At 37.7% G+C, this 19,767-nt stretch overlaps 1 protein-coding gene across 4 annotated transcripts in view; it reads left to right on the top strand.

The window, feature by feature from the left end:
* Positions 1–19,767, top strand: part of TENM3 (teneurin transmembrane protein 3) — a 304,193-nt gene that overhangs the window by 138,657 nt on the left and 145,769 nt on the right. Inside the window, exon 3 of one of the 4 annotated variants that reach the window (XM_065736563.1) lies at positions 387–596. The exons of the other annotated variants lie outside the window; for them this stretch is intronic. Coding sequence (XP_065592635.1) covers positions 387–596 — 210 coding nt within the window. The remainder of the gene's footprint in view (positions 1–386; positions 597–19,767) is intronic. 4 annotated transcript variants of the gene reach the window in all.

Genomic DNA, 19,767 nt, shown 5'->3' with positions numbered 1-19,767 from the left:
TTAGTATTTGTTAGACAAAACAGAATTGCTTCAGTTGTGACAGTGACCTGAGAAAATAAATGCTTAAAAAATAGAAAATACTATATTTCCCAACTGACTGCACAGCAATTACTTGATTTCAGTTGGCACTTGCTCTTCTGTCCTTCTACTGGAGACACTGGAATTCTAGAAGAGTGATATACGCTGTACATTGGAACAGCAAATCACAGCATTGCCTTATGTATTGTAAAGTGCTTAAACCAGTATATTACATATTATTGTCATATTTTCTTTTTCCATCTTTTTATAACTTGGGGTAGACAATTTGCCTTTCACTGATGCAAAAAGAATTGATTTGTTGTTCATATCATATCTTGACCCATTTCTTAATATTTTTTTTTCCATAGGTCCTCCCATGCCATCCTCCTCATCTAGTCCATCAGTTACTGAACATTTACACTCCCCTCCTTCATCACCCAATCTCCATGACAACCAGAGGTGGTTATTAAGTAATAATGCCAGCCAGCCAGTTCAGGACTCTGATACAGATGAGGACTATACTGCCAGCTCATTTCTAGTACAGACCGGTACTGTTTCAGTGTCTGTCCCTGGTCATGGTAAGAAGAGGACGATTTGTCCATAGTTTGAATACCCTTTTATTTTCCATTCTCTTACAAAATTGCCTAATAAAATATCTAAATAATTTTATATTTTAAAATTGATTTTACTTGAAATTTCGTAAATGTCTCTTTTTCAAAAGTACTGTAGGATAAGCAAGAGTAGAAGCTCATAATGTATTAAAGATCGTTTCAGTTATTTTAAAATGCAGTACTTACATGAAGCAATAGCTATTGATGATTTCTTATGTAATGCAATTTGTTGCAAGTGACTAGGCTTTACTGACACTTTTTGAAGTATATGATGAAGTTTGTTAAGCTGTCATAAAATTCAGTTTCATAATAATGTAAAATAAATTTTTTACTACCTCATCAAGTTTAGAAGATTCCAGTAGGTGCTTTAGTTTCCCTGTGGGCAGGAGAAGAGGACTTACAGGTTTCTGGACAGGGCACTACAAGTCGAGGAAGAGAGCTGTACAGTCAGAAAATGGAACAGCAGCTCCAAAGTGTGTTTCCATGGCTTTCATCCTCCAACTTCTTTGAATGGTTGATGGGAGCAAGATGAATATGAAACAAGTACCTGCTTATACATCTTGCTACAGGAAAACAAATCTTGACCTTTTTTCTTTTTTTCTAAATGTTAAAAAAAAAATAGCCTCATGGTTCCTTTTTTTGTTATTGTTGTATGATTGAACAAGCTTTCTTGGGGTTGGACAGACTGATTGGAAGAAGAATTTGACTGTTACCCAGTAGATCAGCAAAGCCTGAAACAAGAATTTTTGCTTTTACGGAACAATTTGTCTTTTGATTGCAGTGAACTGTCCTACATGTGAACCACTAGAGGGGGTTTGGAGAAATATTTTGCCTACAGATTGCGAATTGATTTGTTGGACAGAATTATTTTGCAGAGCAGAACAGTGTTGTCTTCCTAGTGTCGAGTGCCACTTTGCTGTTGTGTCTAAACTAATCTGCTAATGAGCAGTTGTGCGCATGGATTCAATGATTTTATTTATTTTGAAAAGGCATCATGCTCTAAAGAATGAGTATGGGTTGCCATGTCAGGGGCTTAAATTCTTGAAAAATGAGCATTACCAGTTTATTTTTGCATTTTCAACTCATTCAATATTTAATCTGCAAGGACCTCAGAAGTATGGTAATACGTGATATAGGTTATGTTATGCAGATGTATCATTTCTTTAACGTTCATGAAGGTGAAATTTGTTAGACAATTCGTGTTATCCAAAAGATAGACTGGTTTAGTTAAATAAGTCAGTATGTTTAGATTGCTGTTTTATCCATCAACCCCTCCTTTCCAAATGAAATATGTGATAGCAAGAGAAAGCTGCTAAAAATTTTGGATTTTTTTTTTTTTATGTTAAATTCTTACACCTCCTGGCCTTTTAAAGTCATAGGAGTAAGAAGTAAATGTTATCAGTCTTCTAGGTTTGGGCGCTTTTCTGTTTTGGAAATTTTTGGGAGTTGCCAGCTGGTGCAAGTTGGTCAGCCTTGAGGAATGTTCTGCAATCCTTAACACCCCAGCCAAAATAAGTTCAGCTAATCCCACAGCAAATCTCAGCCTCTCGGCAGAACAAAACAAAGTTGTTTTTTTGACAGGGCAGGAGTTAACACTATGGTGTATGTTAAGAGTGTCATCTGTGGTGAGACTGTGACTAGCTGGAAGGAGCACCCAGCATGCTCTAAAAGTTCATTTTTTCCCTTGCTCCCCTCCCCCCTTTTCCTCTGTGCTTGCCTTTCTTCTCTGTCTGCGGATGTGTGCAATTCTGTCCTTCCCTGTGTTCTGTCCAATGGAAGCGCTTGCAGTTGCTGTTTCATGCTGTCAAAGAATTAAATCAGTGATACATGGACACTCAATCTAGTAGTGCTGGCAGTCGTATAATACAGTTAATGAACTTATTTTCCTCTTCCCAAGATCAGACTTGTTTTTAGAGGTGCTTCAGCTTGCTAAACACATTTTTACTATATTAGTAATTGACAAAATGGAAGTATTGCTGCTTTATTTTTTTCTGCTGAAAGATTAAAAGACCATAGATGGTCTGGTGTCAGTCAGCAGCACGATGGGGGGGATTGCTTTACTTGAGGAACCGGATGTTTTAATCCAGCACGTATGTGAATATTGCTTGGGAAATTGACTTGTTTTGTTCATGGTGGTTTCTTATGTCTGAACTGACACATTTCTAGGCAAGCCCTCTGTCTTTTTGTTACAATCTTCTTGTGGCAAGCCCGCTGTCTGATAGAGACCGTGGTTAAACCTACAGCAGTAGATGAAAAAAATTGTGTTCCTTGTTAGGGGGGGAGGGGGGGGGGGGAACAACAGTTGAATTTAGTAATTAAGCTAATAGTTTCTGTGCTACTTATAACTTTTCTTCTTAATGACTTGCATAGTTACATAGTTTTGGTTTTTTTAGTAGTATGTAGATCTCTCTAGATCTGTGCTAGAAAGTGAAGGCTATTTAATTGTGACCCTTGGGCACTCTCTTAGTGTTGTATATTCTTTAGCTAAAATGATAAGTAATACAGCATGAGTAGGATATTCCTTTCAAAGAAGGATGTCATTTTTTTCACCAGTCATCTTTTAATGCATCTGGATACAAAGGAACCTTCCCTCTCTTCCCTCCTGTGTGATTTTAATGGATAACACAGTAACTCAACTATTATATTCTGGATGATTTTGTTAGATGCTTATCTTAGCTAGGGGTAGGAGGGATCATTTTCAAAGCATTTAGGATAGAAAAGGTTCTGATTGAAAATAACTGCTACTGAACTGTTTTCAGTTATACTGACTTTTTGTGAATAGAAGTTAAATTACCTCCTCTTCAGCCTATGCAAACATCTGTTTGTTTTATTTTAGTCTTGAGTTGATTTGATGAATATAGCAACACCCTCATAATTTAAAGGGTTTGATTGCGGTTGGAATTCTGTTAATCTACAAGTTTGAGTTTGATAGGTTGCTTCTGTTGACCAACAAGAATTAGCTTTCCCTTAAGAAGCTGGGTAGAAGAGAAGTGAGAACTATTAAAATCCATTTATTGGATGCTCATCACATGAGGTGTGGTAGTCTTCATGGAAGGTACTGCTACTAACTTTAGAAATTCATGTCAGAGGAGAACTGTTGTGCACGGTTTGCTAGAAAATGTTTTATTTCTCTTAAAGAGGTGCTTTAGTAGGTGTAAAATTCAAGAGAAGATATGTTTTCGGACCATCAGGTGTAAAAGTGTTCTTTTTCTTAGAGCTTTCAATTTCTTCTATTTTTTGTTGTTCTTTTTCTCCACAATGCAGTTCAGTCCTCCTCTCCTGCTTCTGTCCCATCAGTCAGCCTATTTGTCTACCAATTTCAGAACAATTTGCTAGTTCTCAATTTTTAGCACTCCTGAAAATTTCCAATCACTCTTAGAAAGAATAATGAACCGATTAATAAAAAAAACCAGCAGTATCTGAATAGGTCTTCAGAGAAGAGGGAACAGTTGAAGAGGAAGAATGAACTAGGAGCTGGGAGAAGAGAAGATTCTGGAATGTGACTGAGTTGTGGGAAGGTTTTCTTTATGTAATGGTCTGCTTATAAACAGTATAAGTTACGTGAAGTCTATATTTGAGCATCTTCATAGGCCCCTAATTTATTTCTGCCAAAAAATACAGATAAGTCAGAATTTGGAGGGGAATTTATTGATAGTACTAGTAGTAGCTTATCTATCGACATAGACATTTGGTATGATGGCAAATACAGTGCTAAGTTTTTAGATTAAGTAGATACCATGAAGAAAAGATACAGTTAAATGTTAATGCTTCACTCTGGCAATGGGTATGAAGTTTGGGGATTTTTACCCCTAAATAAAAAATATATCAGAATATAAAAAATGGCAGAAGCTGTGTTTGACAGCAGCATTTGTACAGTGTATTTGAACACTTAAATTGTCCAAGTTTCTCATAACAGCTTGTAGCAGTAGTTCATGTGATGGAAAGATTTGAAATAAATTTTAATAATGTTTTTTTTCAGTTGTCCTTGATCAAGGATCTGCCAGGTGATGCATAACAAACATGATTTTGCTCCAGCCACAAGGGAGTTGCAGATTGATGGGCTTTTCAGTTAAAAACGACTAACCTTTCCTGCAGAAACAGAAGCTTAGAAATCTAGAGCACAACTCTGAGTTTCAGTTTGTGAAAGAGAAACAGAGTCTAAAAAGGCTGGGAGAATGACCGTATACAAGGAATATTCATATTTGGAGATCTTAGTGTGCAATATCGTAACTCTACACACATCAAATACTCTATGGTATAGTTCTTGTAATCTGAGGACTTTTGTTTATGATGACTCATTAGAATTTGTTAGAAGAGGTTATACAGAAGTATCTGTCATACAGAAATTGCTACTATTTTCTCATATCATGATGTCAGAAATTCATACTGAAAATGTTCAGCTCCTTTGCAGGCAGCTGAGAGAATGCAGGCCAAGTGCTCAGGCATGGAAGTGATAATGAAGACATGCAAAAACCATAGATGTTGGGGTGTTGGACTCAATCATCTCTTGAGGTCAATTCTGACCTCTGCAATTCTGTGATTTTTTGATATGGATATTTTTAGTTTTGTTTTTTACACCTTAAATTTGCCCTTCAACTATCATGTTTTACTTTTCTGCCAAGATATCTCAGTTAATGTATATATTAACCACCGTAACTAAGCAATCCTCAGTTTCTTTTTCTTCTCACTTCTGTTTTTTTTCTTCTCATTAGAAACAAATGAAATTGTACAGTGAACATGGGAGTCTGTGTTAAAAGTTAGTGGTGAACTTTAGGCAGCTTTTCCAATCTAGCAGTTTTTGTAGTCGCTCCTGAGAGAGTAGGAAGACCTCCTGTTTTACACTGAAAGCAGGGGGACATTGGTGGTTTCCCATGTATACCTCTGGTTTACAGGAAGGTAGGAAGTAACCTGTGAATGTTAAAATCTACAGTAAATTGTCATCTTAACATCTTAGATGGACCTCATGGGCCTTGGTCCTTGCACTTTCTGGAAGTCTTTAGTGCCTGGAAAGTACTTCCTAGTTCTTCTGTTCTTTCCTTACTGTAGTTCTTCCACAAGGGAAGTCACATGTGATACAGAACTAAAACTGAGTGACCAGGCTGCTGCTTGCCATGTAATAAAAAGCAATTTAGTTGTGATTATTGGGGAACAAAAGGAAAGAGAAAAATTCTGGGAGAGAAGGAAACACAGACATGGTGAAGTAAGATCAAATGCTTAAAAGCTGTGTGGGCATTTCTGGTGAAGTGTACATTTGCTACTTTTTCCCTCCATCATTCTAAGAACTCATAGGCCATCTGAATTCCATGGAAACTCCTTAGGTGCACAGGCCCCTTCTTTTCATTGTCATCTTAAGCATTGTACATTGTATTATTCCCCTTTTTTTTTTCCTTATCTCTTAATTCATGATAAATTTTGTCATTGTTGTATCAGTACGCATAATTTGTCTTCAGGTCTGACACTAGTCCAAAGACATTTTTCTTGAAAAATGAATTCAGACCTGTTTGGTTTGAAGAAGCCTCATATAATAAATTAAGAATAATAGATCAAACTAGGTCTTGTGTTAAAGCACATCATGGGGATATGCTATAATCTTGGTTTTATTTAACATCATCATTAATTATATGGATGAAGGAGTAAAAATGGCACTAATAAAATTTCCCAATGATACTAAATAGTGAGAGTTCTGAGTACCAACTGGGGACAAAAAGTTAATAGGAAAGGACAAGGAAAGATCTTTAATAGTATGGCCAGAAACTAATAAAATGATATTAGAACTGAAAAATTTTAACTGTCCTGAGATGTTGAATATTCGGGGGAGCAGAAGAGGGAGAATGGTCCTGGAGAATTTTAGTGATACTGAACAGCAAAGCAGACATAAATTTGCAGCGTGGTCTGACTAACAAGTATAGATTGTGCGAGGCATGCAAATGCATCAGAAAAGAGGAAATTGTAGACATAGTATCAGGTGGAGTATAAATTTTGGTTTGGGGCATCTTGCTGTTTCAAAATTACTGTCAATTTCTCTTGTTACTTATTCTAGTGTTATTGCTGGCTATTCTGCTGTTTAGATGCATCAGAATGAAAACATTGTAGAGGGTAGAGATATTAATATATGGGGATAGGTAAGAGAACTAAACTTCTACTCATCACGTAGCCTAAGGGCTAATTAAGTGCTGATGGAAACCGACATCTCGACATGGAAGGAAGCATTTTATATACCACACAGATATAATTAAAAGCAATAGAATGAAAATGAGGAGAGGAAGGATTCAGCAAAGTGTCAGGAAATACTGTCTAACAGCAAACTGTATTAAGATGTCAAAGGCTATCCCAAGAGAAATGGCAGAAGCTCTGTCACCTGTAACATCAAATTAAAATAAATAAGAAGGTCAGAATCATGCTACTGAGACTGCATTTGCCTAGGAAAAGGCAGACGTGGATAACCTCCTGGTGCTTGTCTAGTATTGTGTTTCAAATCAGGTATACATGACTTCATAGCTTATAATGGAGATTATCGCGCTAAGCTGTAGTAAGTCTGCTTCATTAGCAGTGCATATGCATCATCTGTTTACATTTGATAGAGAACTGCCATTTCTCCTGTATTCCTGTACTGTAAAACAGCTACTTTCTCTTCCCACTTGCTGAAACATTTCATATTCTGCAAAATGATAAAGTAAGGCTCTCTGTTCTGAATGAAAACTGACAAATGTCTTCTGGGCATGTACATGCTCATAAGAATACTTTGTAAGCAAACGTGTTGGATACTCATAAACTCAAAATGCTTGTGATGCTGAGTAGAGGTATTTGGCAAGCTTTCAGTGTATATGGAGTAAGTTCATTCTTTAAAAATAGATGCTGACTTTTTTTCTGAGGCCAGAGACTGTTACATTCCAACCAGTATGTACTGATGCTTGCAGTGCTTCCTCAGTAGCTGCAGAAGCATTTAATCTCTTCCGTTCAAAAATCAGTGCAGGGAGGCCAATATCCTTTAGGTAAGGCTCGACGAATTTATCTGTTCCATATGCTTGGGGCAAATATAGCTGTTTAAAAAATTAAAAAAAAAAAAGTCATGACTGCTAACCAATTTATTTTTGATCCCTTTTTGATATTTGATTTCAGTCTCGTGAATCCATCTTTTTATCCTTTTTCTTTGTTTTTTAAGCCAAACTTCTGTCGGCATTGTTCCCTTAATGTACAAAAATGTACATTTGTTCGGTTTAATTAAGCATTCATTCTGCTTGCCAAGAGCAAATTAAAGTTCTCCAATCTCACCCTCACTCCTCCAAAATCAAATTTTGCAAAGCAGTGGGCAATTAGATATTATATCTGATTGTTGTAAGTCATGTGCTTCTCTTAAAGATTTTTGTAGTTTTCGATCTCTGTTGCTTAGAAGAAGAGCCGAGACCAATTATTTCTCCTCAGATTTTGGCCTTTGTAGCCTTCAAAGAACAGTCTCCCCCACACCTCCTGTATCATTAGCTGCAAAATATCTTTCCAGTGATGATTTCGTCCTCTTCACAAATCAAAGGATTCCGATTGACAAATTATCTGTCTTACACTCAAAAGCGTGCCAGATGGGACGACCTGCCAACTGTGCATCGTACTGCAGATATGATCTGATGCAGAGCTATCTCCTCCTCCTTCCCCCATCATAAATCATATCACAAAAAAGCACGCAAAAAAATCTGTGAAGATAAATTCATTCTGAAACATGGCGAAATATCGGCACAAATGTAGTCTTAATGAGGTTGGGAGGGCAGCTGATTCTAAATGTCAGATGGCTTAAACTGAGCAAACTTGCACCTGAGAGTATGTATGAACCAGAGAGTCAACAATGCATTCCTTCCTTTCTCATTAATGCTTGCACACAGATTGTTTCCTTTGACTATCTTGATTACAGGCATTACTAATTGCAAGATAAGGAGCTTGAATTTAAATTTGCTTGCAGTTTGCTAATGGGAGAGCCCTGAAGTCACAGGCAGGAGTGAGGATGGATTGTTCTTGTGGGGACAAGAAGGCTCTAACGTATTTATAGAAGTTAATTTATAATACAGGAGGTAAAAGGAGAAGGAAACAGTCACAAAGGAAGTTTATTTTCACTATAAATTATAAAGCTGAGGAGTTCACTCAGTTTCTGAGGATGACTTGCAGCCCCTGCAGGTAACCTACAGGGACAAGCAGCGTGCAGGTGTGCAGCGGATAGCCTGGGTGACTGCAGGCAACTTGCATCACTGTGCTAAACTCCTACTTAGGATTAAACTCCTACTTAGGATTTTTCATGATACTATTTCAGGGAAACATCTAATATTTTAAGTGTGCTGCACTACAGAAATTGTAAAGAAAGCCAAGCATCTCATTTAGAACACTGTGAATCTTGTATGTGCTCCCATTTGTTCGCCATTAAGTGGCAACCTCGTGAACTTATGGTTTTGCAAAGCGCACTTCCTTAGCAGCTCTGCTACTCACTGAGCCTGGATAACTTTCAGAATTCAGAAGCTCCCTCAGAAGCCTACAGTGAGTTTTATTTATGAAAAATGTCAGAACTTTCTTTTGTGGAAGGACGGTAGGGAGGTGTCTTTGTCTTCTGGTTTCTTAGGTAGCTTCTATGTTGGTGTTGGTTTTTCTTTTCCGTGTTTTGTTTGTTTGTTTTCCCCAGTGCTTGAAAGCATGGTTATTGATTTAATTCTTTGTTTGTTTTGACTGGATTAAAATTGGTTCATGTAATCATGGTTACTGACTATAAGGAGCTGGTGATTTGGAGAGCACCAAATGTCTATCAGCTTGGTATAACAAGTAACTGTGGTGAGAATGTTGTGTTACTACCCAGTCCTATTGATTGCAGAAGACTCTTCAATTGGAACTGAGTCTTTTGTTACCAGTGAAGAAAAAGAACTGTGCAAACATGTGAAGTGCCTAATTTATTCCTTAGTTCTGATGAATACTTACTCCTGACTCTGTTTCTGAGGAAAACCAGGTTGCTTTTTAAATAAATGAAAGTTTCCAGGGAGCGTGAAGTATTACAGGAACCAAATGATTGTAATGCAACTGCAGCCCATGTTTTATTCTATAGTGTTGTAGATGTCCCCATAGCAAACAAAGCAAAAAAAAAAAAAAAAAAGAGAGAGAGAATGGGAAGAAAAGCATTTGAAAGAAATTTTTTACAAAGTCTCCTTGTAAGATTTTAACTTCCATTTAAACTCTAAAGGGAGGATGATGTTTGAGCACTTTGAACGTGCTGCTCATTGGAAATGAGGAGGACTGTGGCAAATTCTATTGGCAGATGCCTGACACCGTCTTTCATAGGAGAAATACTGAGGTTTTTACATGAGTCAGTAAGAAAACAATAAATAAATAGATGATTGGGAAATCTTAACAGCTTATCTCCAAGTTGTTTTGAAAAATATAAGGCTAAAGCCTTGAATATCCTTTATCTATTTAAGTATTATCAATGATTTTAAAAGCTTCAGGACTGCCCTTAAAGCATAATTCCTTTGCTCTTCATGCAGAAAAGGCTTCTCCATTTAGTATCTTTCTCTGTCTGGATGTAGCATTGACATGAATTTCTTTGTTGCTAACCCATTAGTAGTACATAGGAGTAGTAACCCTTCTTTTTAAGGATGCAGAGATCTGACTAGAAGGCACGTCAGCCTTCCTCTGTCATCCAAGGCCAAGGATTCCTATTGTCAGATGCAGTGGGCATGAAAGCAGCAATTTTACAGCACAAAAACTCCAATAACATTTACTGCGGTTGGCTGAGATTGCAATGCACACAGGCACTCCTCAGTCTTGGTTGCTTAAGCACCAGCTTCCCCTGGCTTTTTGCCAGCTTGTGCATTCCAAAGAGACAAGTCCTTTAAGTGGAAAGAGTTTTCCTTGTAACTTGCTGTGGGGTAAACAGACCATTCAGGCATAGTTTATTGCATTACATACTTGACTATGCATAGTGGAATGTAGCAAAGTAATTGGTAGAATTTTTTAATCATTAGAATTCATAGGTATGAGATACATTCTCCGAGCCAGGGAAAAAAAAAAAAAAGACAAGGATGTTTCTTTCTGCTAAGCTGTTGATCATTTAGTACAAAGGACTGAATGCATTCTCTCAGGGAATACTCTATGTTTACACTGGTGTAGTAGGGGTAGGGACAGTTAGAGAAAAATGGATTAATTTGTCTCTTCATTGCTATTCTTCTCCAGCATATAAATCCTCAAAGAGTTAGCTGCATCATACAGAGTGAAAGAGTTCTCTGTATGTACTGGGACAACTTGTTGTAAAAAAAAAAAAAAATTTCCATTCAGAAATACCGTAAGTGCAGGGTAATTGCAAATAAAAAGGAAGAGACAGTTACAGTGAATCCCACCATCAGTCTAACTCATCTCTGCATTGAAATATAGTTTTGCAGTAATAAGCAGTAAAATCACTCCATCATTGTCATAACCTGGAGGCTGCACATTAAATATTCTTTAAGATATTATTTAACATACTTTTCTTAAAGATTTAATGTAACAGTACAGTACCCTTGCAAACAACATAAAATGGAATTTATTTCTACAAAACCATATGTTATGATAGCTGAATGTTCAGAAGGTTGGCTTGGCAATTGCTGAGTCAAAGTGTCAGCTGCTTTCATTTCATTCTTGTAGTTAAATCAGCTTCAAAGAAGGCTTAAGTTTTCCCTTGGTTTTGTTTATCATAATTGGTGTAAAGATATGTGTTTTGGTTATTCTTAATTTCAGAAACTAGGAGTCTTTGGTTGTGTGTACCTTTCTTTCTCCTCAGTAAACTGTTCTCTACTGTCTTCAGGAACAGTGTAAGGTAACACTGGTGGTAATCTTGAGTTTCAGGGTAACTTTATGAAGGTTTGCCCTCTGCTGTGCGGGGGGAAAAGCACAAACAGGGCTGACCTTGTAGCTCTCTCCTTCTGCATGCCTGTACAGAAAGCAAGTGAAAGCACTGGAAAGCAAGTGAAGCACTTCTAATGAATAGAGCTTTTGATTCTCTGAATCTACGCAGGAACTCCGTTGGGTTTTTACAGCTGGACACTTGCTGTAATTGCTGCTGGGAAGAGATGTGCAACATGGAGTTTTGGAGCTAACTACTTGACTTGGTTTCACTGGCCAACACTGCATAGCAAAGTGGGAGCAACAGACTTAAGCTACACAAGTGTGAATTTCATAAACTTTCTTCAGCCGTTTCTGATATAGGCAATCTAGATGGGGATGATGATGAAAAAGGAAAAGCTGAAAGACAACTAAAAGCAATGGTATATTGATTAAAAAAAAAAGAGACAGAGAGAGGTTAGTTGTGGTTATAAGCTTGCTCTAAGTGTCCAGAGATCTGGATTTTCATTAACAGTTATTTTTTACTGGTACTGAGAACTTCACCACTTTAATCTTCTTGACACTGAAAGATTAAATAATGCCCACAAAAAAAGGATTCTCCAGTGGAAGCAATAGTTGGTTCCCTTAAACTTCAATTTCCAAGTCCTTTGATGTTTTTGTATCTCTGGATGTGTCACTTTTTTTTTTTTTAGCATGTTTACCTGGGTAATTAAAAATCTTTTTTCTCAAGTCTTTGTGATGCAATTTTTCAGGAGATAAAAACACAAAGTTATTACTAACGCTGCAGTGTGTAGCTCTTAAAATTCACTGCAGTATTTTTGTTCAGATGCCCTTCCTGGTCTATTTCCTTAAGGCCTTAAATCAGTGGTTTGTAAGACAGAGTATTTTTGTTTTTTGTTTACAGTTTTGTATGAATAGCTCAAAATAATTGTCATCAGAATGCTCCAAGGCAACATGTAGGGGTCTCTTCCTCGCTCAAGTGACATTATTTCTTACTCGAATCAAGTCTTCTATTTACAAGTGTGTGTTGTCTCCAGTAATTTGTAGTAAATTATGGGTATTGTGTACCTAAACCAGCAAACCCAGAGGCAGAGAGGAGGAGGATTGGTTAGATATTTTTAAAACTCATTTCTAGCTTCTAAAAAGTTCTCTAGAGTAATCTGCTTTGTAAGCCCTCTGGGCTGGGAGGCCCTGCGGGACATTCCTAGGCAGGGCTGAGCTCAGACAGTGCACCAGCTTTGCTGGGAGCCTCAAAGGGAAATTCTTCCCTCCTCTCTACTGCTATTCATGTTATTAGCCAGACATGAAAATGGCTAGTGCTGAAGAGAGACGAGCAAAATAACGTCTGAGTAAGACAGAGTAAAACAGAATAACCTACCCAAGTCAATCAGGTGCTCTATCCCTAGCAATACTTAGATCAGAATTGTTGTTAATGAAATATATCATTGAATTCGATCATAACTCAGTGGAGGCTGCTTTGGCTCATTACCTTATTAATTTTTGTGTGCACTTGGCCACAACAGGTCAGGGTCTTTTTTCCCACTTGTGCGTGAAAAGTTCCTTAAAGAAAGAAAGTTAAAATGCAAGCAATTTAAGAGTTAAGTGGTGAAACTTCAGCATATTGACTCCATGTCTTTGGGATTAAGGAACCTTGTAATACTAGTTCTATGCTGAGCAAGTTGGGGATGCTAATGTATATCCTCTATGCTATAGTAACGTTGATTTTCTCATATGGTGTTTTACACCAGTTTTAATCTGTTCTGTCATATGTTAAAGGAACAGCTAGTGACTATGAATTTTGCACCTGCAGTTTTAAATTAGAAGATATTTACATATATGTTTCATAAGGGTGATGGAGAGGATGCTGCTTGCGCCACAAGTTCAATAAATATGTAGACAGGAATAAAATAAATAGTTATTACAAGATGGCTTATTTTTAGCTTTATTTGTCTATGGTTATTAATGTAGAGTTTATTTTATATAGACCAGAAATTGTAAAATTGCAAGAACAATAAATAGACTATAATCAATGTGCTAACCTTTTCATCTTAGAAATATTTGACTCGCTTCACATGAGTGCAAATAAAGGCACAAATCCCATCAGAATTGTGTTGTAATTACCATATGCTTATGTTCCTGTTACTGTATTCCCATGATTACAGCAGTTCTTAAAACATACTTAAAGAAACATGAGAAGGAGTGTACTCTCATTGATACAGACTTGAACAATTCGATGGTATCTGTAGAAGGCCTTTGGGAAAAACTCGTAAGAGTTATGAAATGCAGCAACTTCAAGATGCAGTGCTTTTTCACTGCCTCATCAATACCTCTCTGCTTCTGTTTGGTACCTTGGGAGAGACATTGAGTAGCAAAGGGAAAAGTATTGCACGTCCAGTATTTCCTCTAGTCAAAAGCCCACACACTGGTGAGATAAGTATCAGACAGCTGCTTTGCCATCATTTTTTTTGCCTCCAAGAGCAAAGCTCTGCTGCTGCTTTATAAGCTAATAATCCTAGAGCCATGTGCTGCTTGTACTGCTCTATATGAACCTCTGGAGGGAAGGAAGTTGCTTCTTGCCTATCTATCTGTTAACAGTGACTGTGAGATGTAAAAGAAGCCAAGTGGTGATGCATCAAAGCCTCTAATTTTGAATCCACAGAAGGCACTAAAAATTAGATCCCTTTTACTTGGTATATTCATTGTTTACCATAGCATGAATGATGGTTTCCACTGCTTCCTTCCTGCTGTTGAGTGTCAGCAGGCATCGTAAGCATGGTTCCCCAGTGGGAAAAATAAATGAATGAATAATGGAGACTGCTCATCTGCCACCCTGTATCAATTTCTGGTATTGTCAAATGTTTACATCTTTTATGGAGAACCAGGCATGAATCTTCTTTTCCACCAGCAGTGGACGCAGCTGGTTAGGGGATGGATGGTTTCTTCTGATGTTACCCATAATCTCTGAATAACATAAACAAGGGGATGCTCTTTCTAGGCGGTGTCCAGGCTTTCCTGCTTGGCCTCAGCAGCTACAAGGAGTTGAGACGGATGTTCGTGTAGATGAGAAAGCAGGGATGTTCTCACTACTCTGCCCCAGATCCATCCCTGATGACTTCTCTGGTTAACTCTCTTGAGCAGTTCCTGAGCACTGAGGAATGCCATACAGGCAGGCGTGTGATACAGCAGATGAAAACGGATGTGAGCTTTTGCTCCCTGAAGTGATCAGAATGCATGGATTAGGTTGTTTTTCTTTTTGCTTTTTCCTTCCACCTCTTTGGAGATTTTTTTCTCTTATTCCAATTATAGTTCTTCTCACCCTTTAAGTGTGCTCCTTTAATTTTCTCCTTTCTCTCTTTTTGCCCCTTCTCCTTTAAAGGCTACTTTTTCTCACTCCCTCCCATTTCCTTTCTCTTTTAGCAGGCTCTTTTCATATCGTTCTCTCCTTGCTCAGGCTTCCCACCTCCCCCTCCTCATTCCCTTTGTTGTTTTCTCTGTGGGACAGGTACATCTCATGAAAAGGTGTTTTGTTCAGAATGTATCTGCCTTGGGGCAGCTATTTAATGAAAAAATCAGCTTTCCATCCCATGTTCCCATCCCTCTGAAGCTCTATGCAATAAATGCCAATTACAATTTTGCATAATTAAAATAGTCATGTCATATTTCTTTTCTAATATGTGTCTTCCCATTAAAGAAATAGGATGCAATGCAGCGTGCATGTTTTCTGACACAAATAAAAATATATATATTTATAATCCCTAGTGCAGTACTCAGAATTTTCTTTAACCCTTCTGTTTTGTGTGCATTTCAGTCGTCTGCAGAAGGGTCTGCAAAACACAAACAGGATCACTTACAAGAAGTCTAGCTCCTTGATAATTGGGAATTAAAACTAACATCCTGTCCACTTCTGATCCCACTTACACTCTTGTGGCAGAAATGCTGTTAGAAGGGATGAAAAATGATCAGAAAAAAGCAGCTGACTTTTCTCTTGGTAGTCGATGTGATTACTGGGGGGAGTTCACAGTTGCAGAGAGGGCAATGGGAGATAAAAATACAGAGAAGTATCAATCTCGGGTGGTTTTAACAGAGCAGAATTGTCTTAACCTTTGGGATACTGGGGTTCTTGTCACACTTGATACTGGGGAACTCAGGTATTCGTGGAGACCTTCATATCCTTACAAGAGGATTACAAGCAGAAACGAAGGAAATGTTGGTACTGGTAATAGCACTAATTTCCAGGAATGTGGCCACTTCTGCTGTAAGGAGTAGCTGATTTCAGACTTCTCAGTGAGATGCTCCCACTTAACCTTAAATGCCACAGTCTTTTCATGTGTGAGTTTGATATCAAGTGGCTCTTTATGCTCGCTGTGTAGAAGTTAACGTCTCAATTTTTGCTATTCCCCAACTGTTTTTTCTATTTCTTTTACTATGAGTTTGTACGGTTTTGTATTCCTGCTTGTGATGTACAGTATTGTGCATATGGGTAGATTTTAAATAGCTGATGGTAATGATTTCTATAAAAATTGATTGTTTAGAAATAAGGATATTAACTTTTTCTCCCTGGAATCTTGTTAGTATTGTTAGATGACATATTGAAAGGGAGGTTTTTACCAGACAAAAGTCAACTTTGGAATCTCAGATTTCTCTGAAGAAATTAACGATATAAAGGGATTACTGAAAGCATCTTGGGGATCTGTGTTCTCTGTAGTGTTTCATGCTCAGGCAGTCTCATTAGATAATGTATTTTTCTTGAAGAGGTGACAGGTAATCAGCAAGTAGGAATCAATGGTATCACTGCATGTAAGAGAAAACTTTTCTTGTAGGTAGAAGGTTGGCAGTATTAGAGTGGCATCAAGAGGCAGTTGCAGTGGGGATGACATGTTTGTGGCTGCATTTGAGCTAAATGATAAATTGATGGGCTATGGATAAAAAGAGGTTAGATGTGCTGGAAAAAATGTCAGCATTTTAGCTTCTATGTTGACAACCATGCTTAAGCTATTGTAAATGCCCAGCACTGCCCTGGTGGCACCCATGTTGAGTGCAGGTGGGATCCTGCCTGAGAGTCCTTGGGGAGAAGAACTGCAGTTCTCCTGAGTAGCCTCACATCCTCCAAGCACAAATCCAGCAGCCTGCAAAGCACCCCTCTGTGCTGGTGGTTTCCCAAGACTGTGAGTGCTCAGAGAGAATGAGCTGGCTTCATAATGCTGAGCAGATGAGTGTCTGCGGCATTCTGGGAGGCGATGGATTTCAGGAGCTCTTCCAATTGCTCTAGTAGTGTGGTTGTGGCCAGTCTAATTTGCAGGAAAGAAAATTTGAGCAGTATAATTATTCAATAATCTGGAATGTGGTCAAGAGGAAAAAAAAATGTTCTTTGAACCAAATCAAGATTACTGCTGCTTTTATGTCTTAGGACAGAAGTTCCTCTTGGGTGCCTTCGTCCTTCCCTTGTTGTCAGCCTTTTTTTTTTTCTTTTTTTTTTTGTCATCCTTCTTTCTTCAATAGGATTTTTAATCCTCTTGTATGCTAGTGTAGAAGCACTTTTGACATGTCTGAGTGGTTGTCTCTGCACACTTGCTGTTGTACTTTCTTTTTTCCTTACCCAGATGTTTGCATCTTCGAGGGATATCGTTGCCTAGAGGCTGTTATTTCTTAAAAAAAAACAAAACAAAAGGTCTGGGTGAATATTTAAGTTACTTTTCTTAAAGGATAGGGAGTATGATAACCATGTCATAAACAAGTAATTTTGCTTGTGTTTTTACTTTTCAGCTGAGAAATTTGATTGAAGAATTCCTAAACAGGTCTTCACATCATTATTTACATGTAGATGAAGTAATACCCTGTGTAACAAAATGAAGAAAACCTAGGATGTATTAAAACTTGCTCTGTTTTCTATTTTTTTTAATGCTTGTTTGCAAGTTTTACATCTAGGTTTATAACCCTTCAAATTCATATACAGCTTTAATTTTTTTTATTATAGAAAACATATTTCATTGTTTTCATATTTAATATCTAGAATGGAGATGTGTTGATGCTGTAGAGGAAGCTACCTTGTAAAAGTGGTGCCTTATGAGGAAATAATTTTCATTCATTAACACAACATTCTGAACTGATTAATGAGACCAATATAGTTTTGTATTTCACAAGTAATGACTTGAATTATTTTTACAAAACTCTTCCTATTTTATTGTCTGTTTGCTTTCTATTGTATTACTTTTCAGATTTATGGATAGTGCTAGTAATCATTGTATCCTTCATTTGATGCAATGAATATATTTTATTTGATAGCATTATGCGTTCAGCATTACATTTTTCCTTTTGCAGCTCAAGACCAATTTCGTATTTACACTTATGTACACGGTTGTTGAGCTTTTGGTTTAGTTCTAGGAGTTTTGAAGTCTTTTTCAAGTTGCTGTGACTTTTGCATTTATTTGTTAGGTACCCAAAATGCAGGTCTAGATGGCAGTTCAACAAGTTATGAGGCTAAAACAATCTTTCAGTAGCTACTCTTGTGATTCTGAAGATCACAACTTATCATAGCACCTCATCTGTAATTGAGTTTTAATAATTTGCAGGTCCATAACTAGTAGTTCTTAGTACAGAAACAAAATATTGGTAGGGATTTTTCCCAGCCGTTGATTGTAATTTCCATAGTGTCATTGGCCCGCCAGAAGAGAGAGCAAGAAAAGTACACTCTTCTGCCTGGGGCGTTTGTACTTACATGGCGCAGAGATGGAAACTGCTTACAAACTTAAGTTTCTCATTTATACTAAGTACTGTGGTGTTTTGTATGAACCCAGTGATTTTAAAGCATCATTACATGTGTCCTTTTCTGGTTACAAGTAATAAACATGCCACATCCTTAAAAGACAAAGTGTGAGACATAGCTATAATTGCTCAGTTTTGGTGCCAAGAAAAAGTAGTTTGAGGAAAGCTTAGCACCCTTATCCTTAGGGAGTTGTAAATTATCACAGGCAGATCCAGACACAAGCGGCTTCTCACTTTAGTTTTAGTAAACAGCAAGGACACGTCACAAACATAGCAGATATTCATCAAGTAATATTAAAATGTACTACTACTGGCTTATGGTACTTTCTGTACTTTTATTGATAGTAGTTTTGTATACATAGGCATAAATAGCTATAGTACAAACAATATTCCAAGAGCTGTAACAGTGCTGCAGATAAAAATGACCTGAGTTTTTTTTTTTTACTCTGTAAGAATAGATGCTTCTCCTGGCACTGTGTGCTCCTCCTGTTTCACTACATTCCTATGTAAGGGGGGAAAAAAAAACAACAAAAAACATGGGTCAGGAAGAGACCTTTTGTCGCAGTTGTTAGTGAGGTGGCTTTAAAGAACTAATTGGTAAGTACATGAGCACTGTCAGTTCTTTTTATAACGTCAGAAAAACCCATGCTGGACCTTATTGTTCTTTTTGTACAAATAGAAAGAAGAATGAGTCATAATGCATCTCTCTAGTGGAAGTTGTTTGTGATCTAGATAAGTCATGCACTAGCTGGGGTCCCCTTCTCTAGTAAGCATTCCAGTAAACAAGATTCCTCTGGCTTTATCAGGAACAAGCAAGTATTGAAATGCTACTAGCATAAGCTAGGCTACTGCTTTGAGCATTAGGCTTGGTCGTGAAGTACCTGGGCATCCTTGCCCATGTTCAGCAGAGATCTGTAACAAATACAGACGCACCCTGGGACATCTGAAGAATTTATCCAGTAAGGGTGTTCGCACATCCCATTCAATTCAACCCTGATGCACTTAATCAGCTGGAACCATGAAATCTGACTTGAGATAGCTATATGTGGAAGCGCGTTATAGAGAAATACATGGGCACAAACAGCAGCAAAAAAAAAAGTCTGTAAGGATTCTATTAGGAGGAAACAATGACAAGGAATAATGTCTGTGAGCTGGAATTAGGTCCAGGACATTGTGAGTACCTTCCTTCTATAAGCTTTCTCATGTCTGCTGATTCCTTGTTTGCTGCCAGATCTACTCAAACCCAGGATGTGCTCATCTATGTCTGTTTGCCAAGGGCAGGTGTTTTGCTTTCAGCAACCACAACCACCTGGATTCCAGAATAAGTATATCTGTTGCCTTTCATGGGATGAGGACATGAGTTTCTTCTTTTGTCTAGACTTCCACCCTGTTGAGGTCTGGCTGTTAGCCAGGTTTGTATTTTGGAGAACAAAAGTTCTGTACATTTGGAAAGGGTTCTGAATATAATTGCTGAATGTGGAAATTATTCAGATTTCCCATTGTCTTTGTGGAAGTGTATAAGATGCATAACAGGCGA

This window comes from Cyrtonyx montezumae, unplaced genomic scaffold, assembly GCF_038088225.1.
Source record: "Cyrtonyx montezumae isolate F1298 unplaced genomic scaffold, pur_monq_1.0 scaffold_2, whole genome shotgun sequence".
In the NCBI taxonomy this organism is placed as follows: Eukaryota; Metazoa; Chordata; class Aves; order Galliformes; family Odontophoridae; genus Cyrtonyx; species Cyrtonyx montezumae.
The sequence above is the reverse complement of the archived record's forward strand: the minus strand, read 5'-3'. Positions and strand labels throughout refer to the sequence as shown.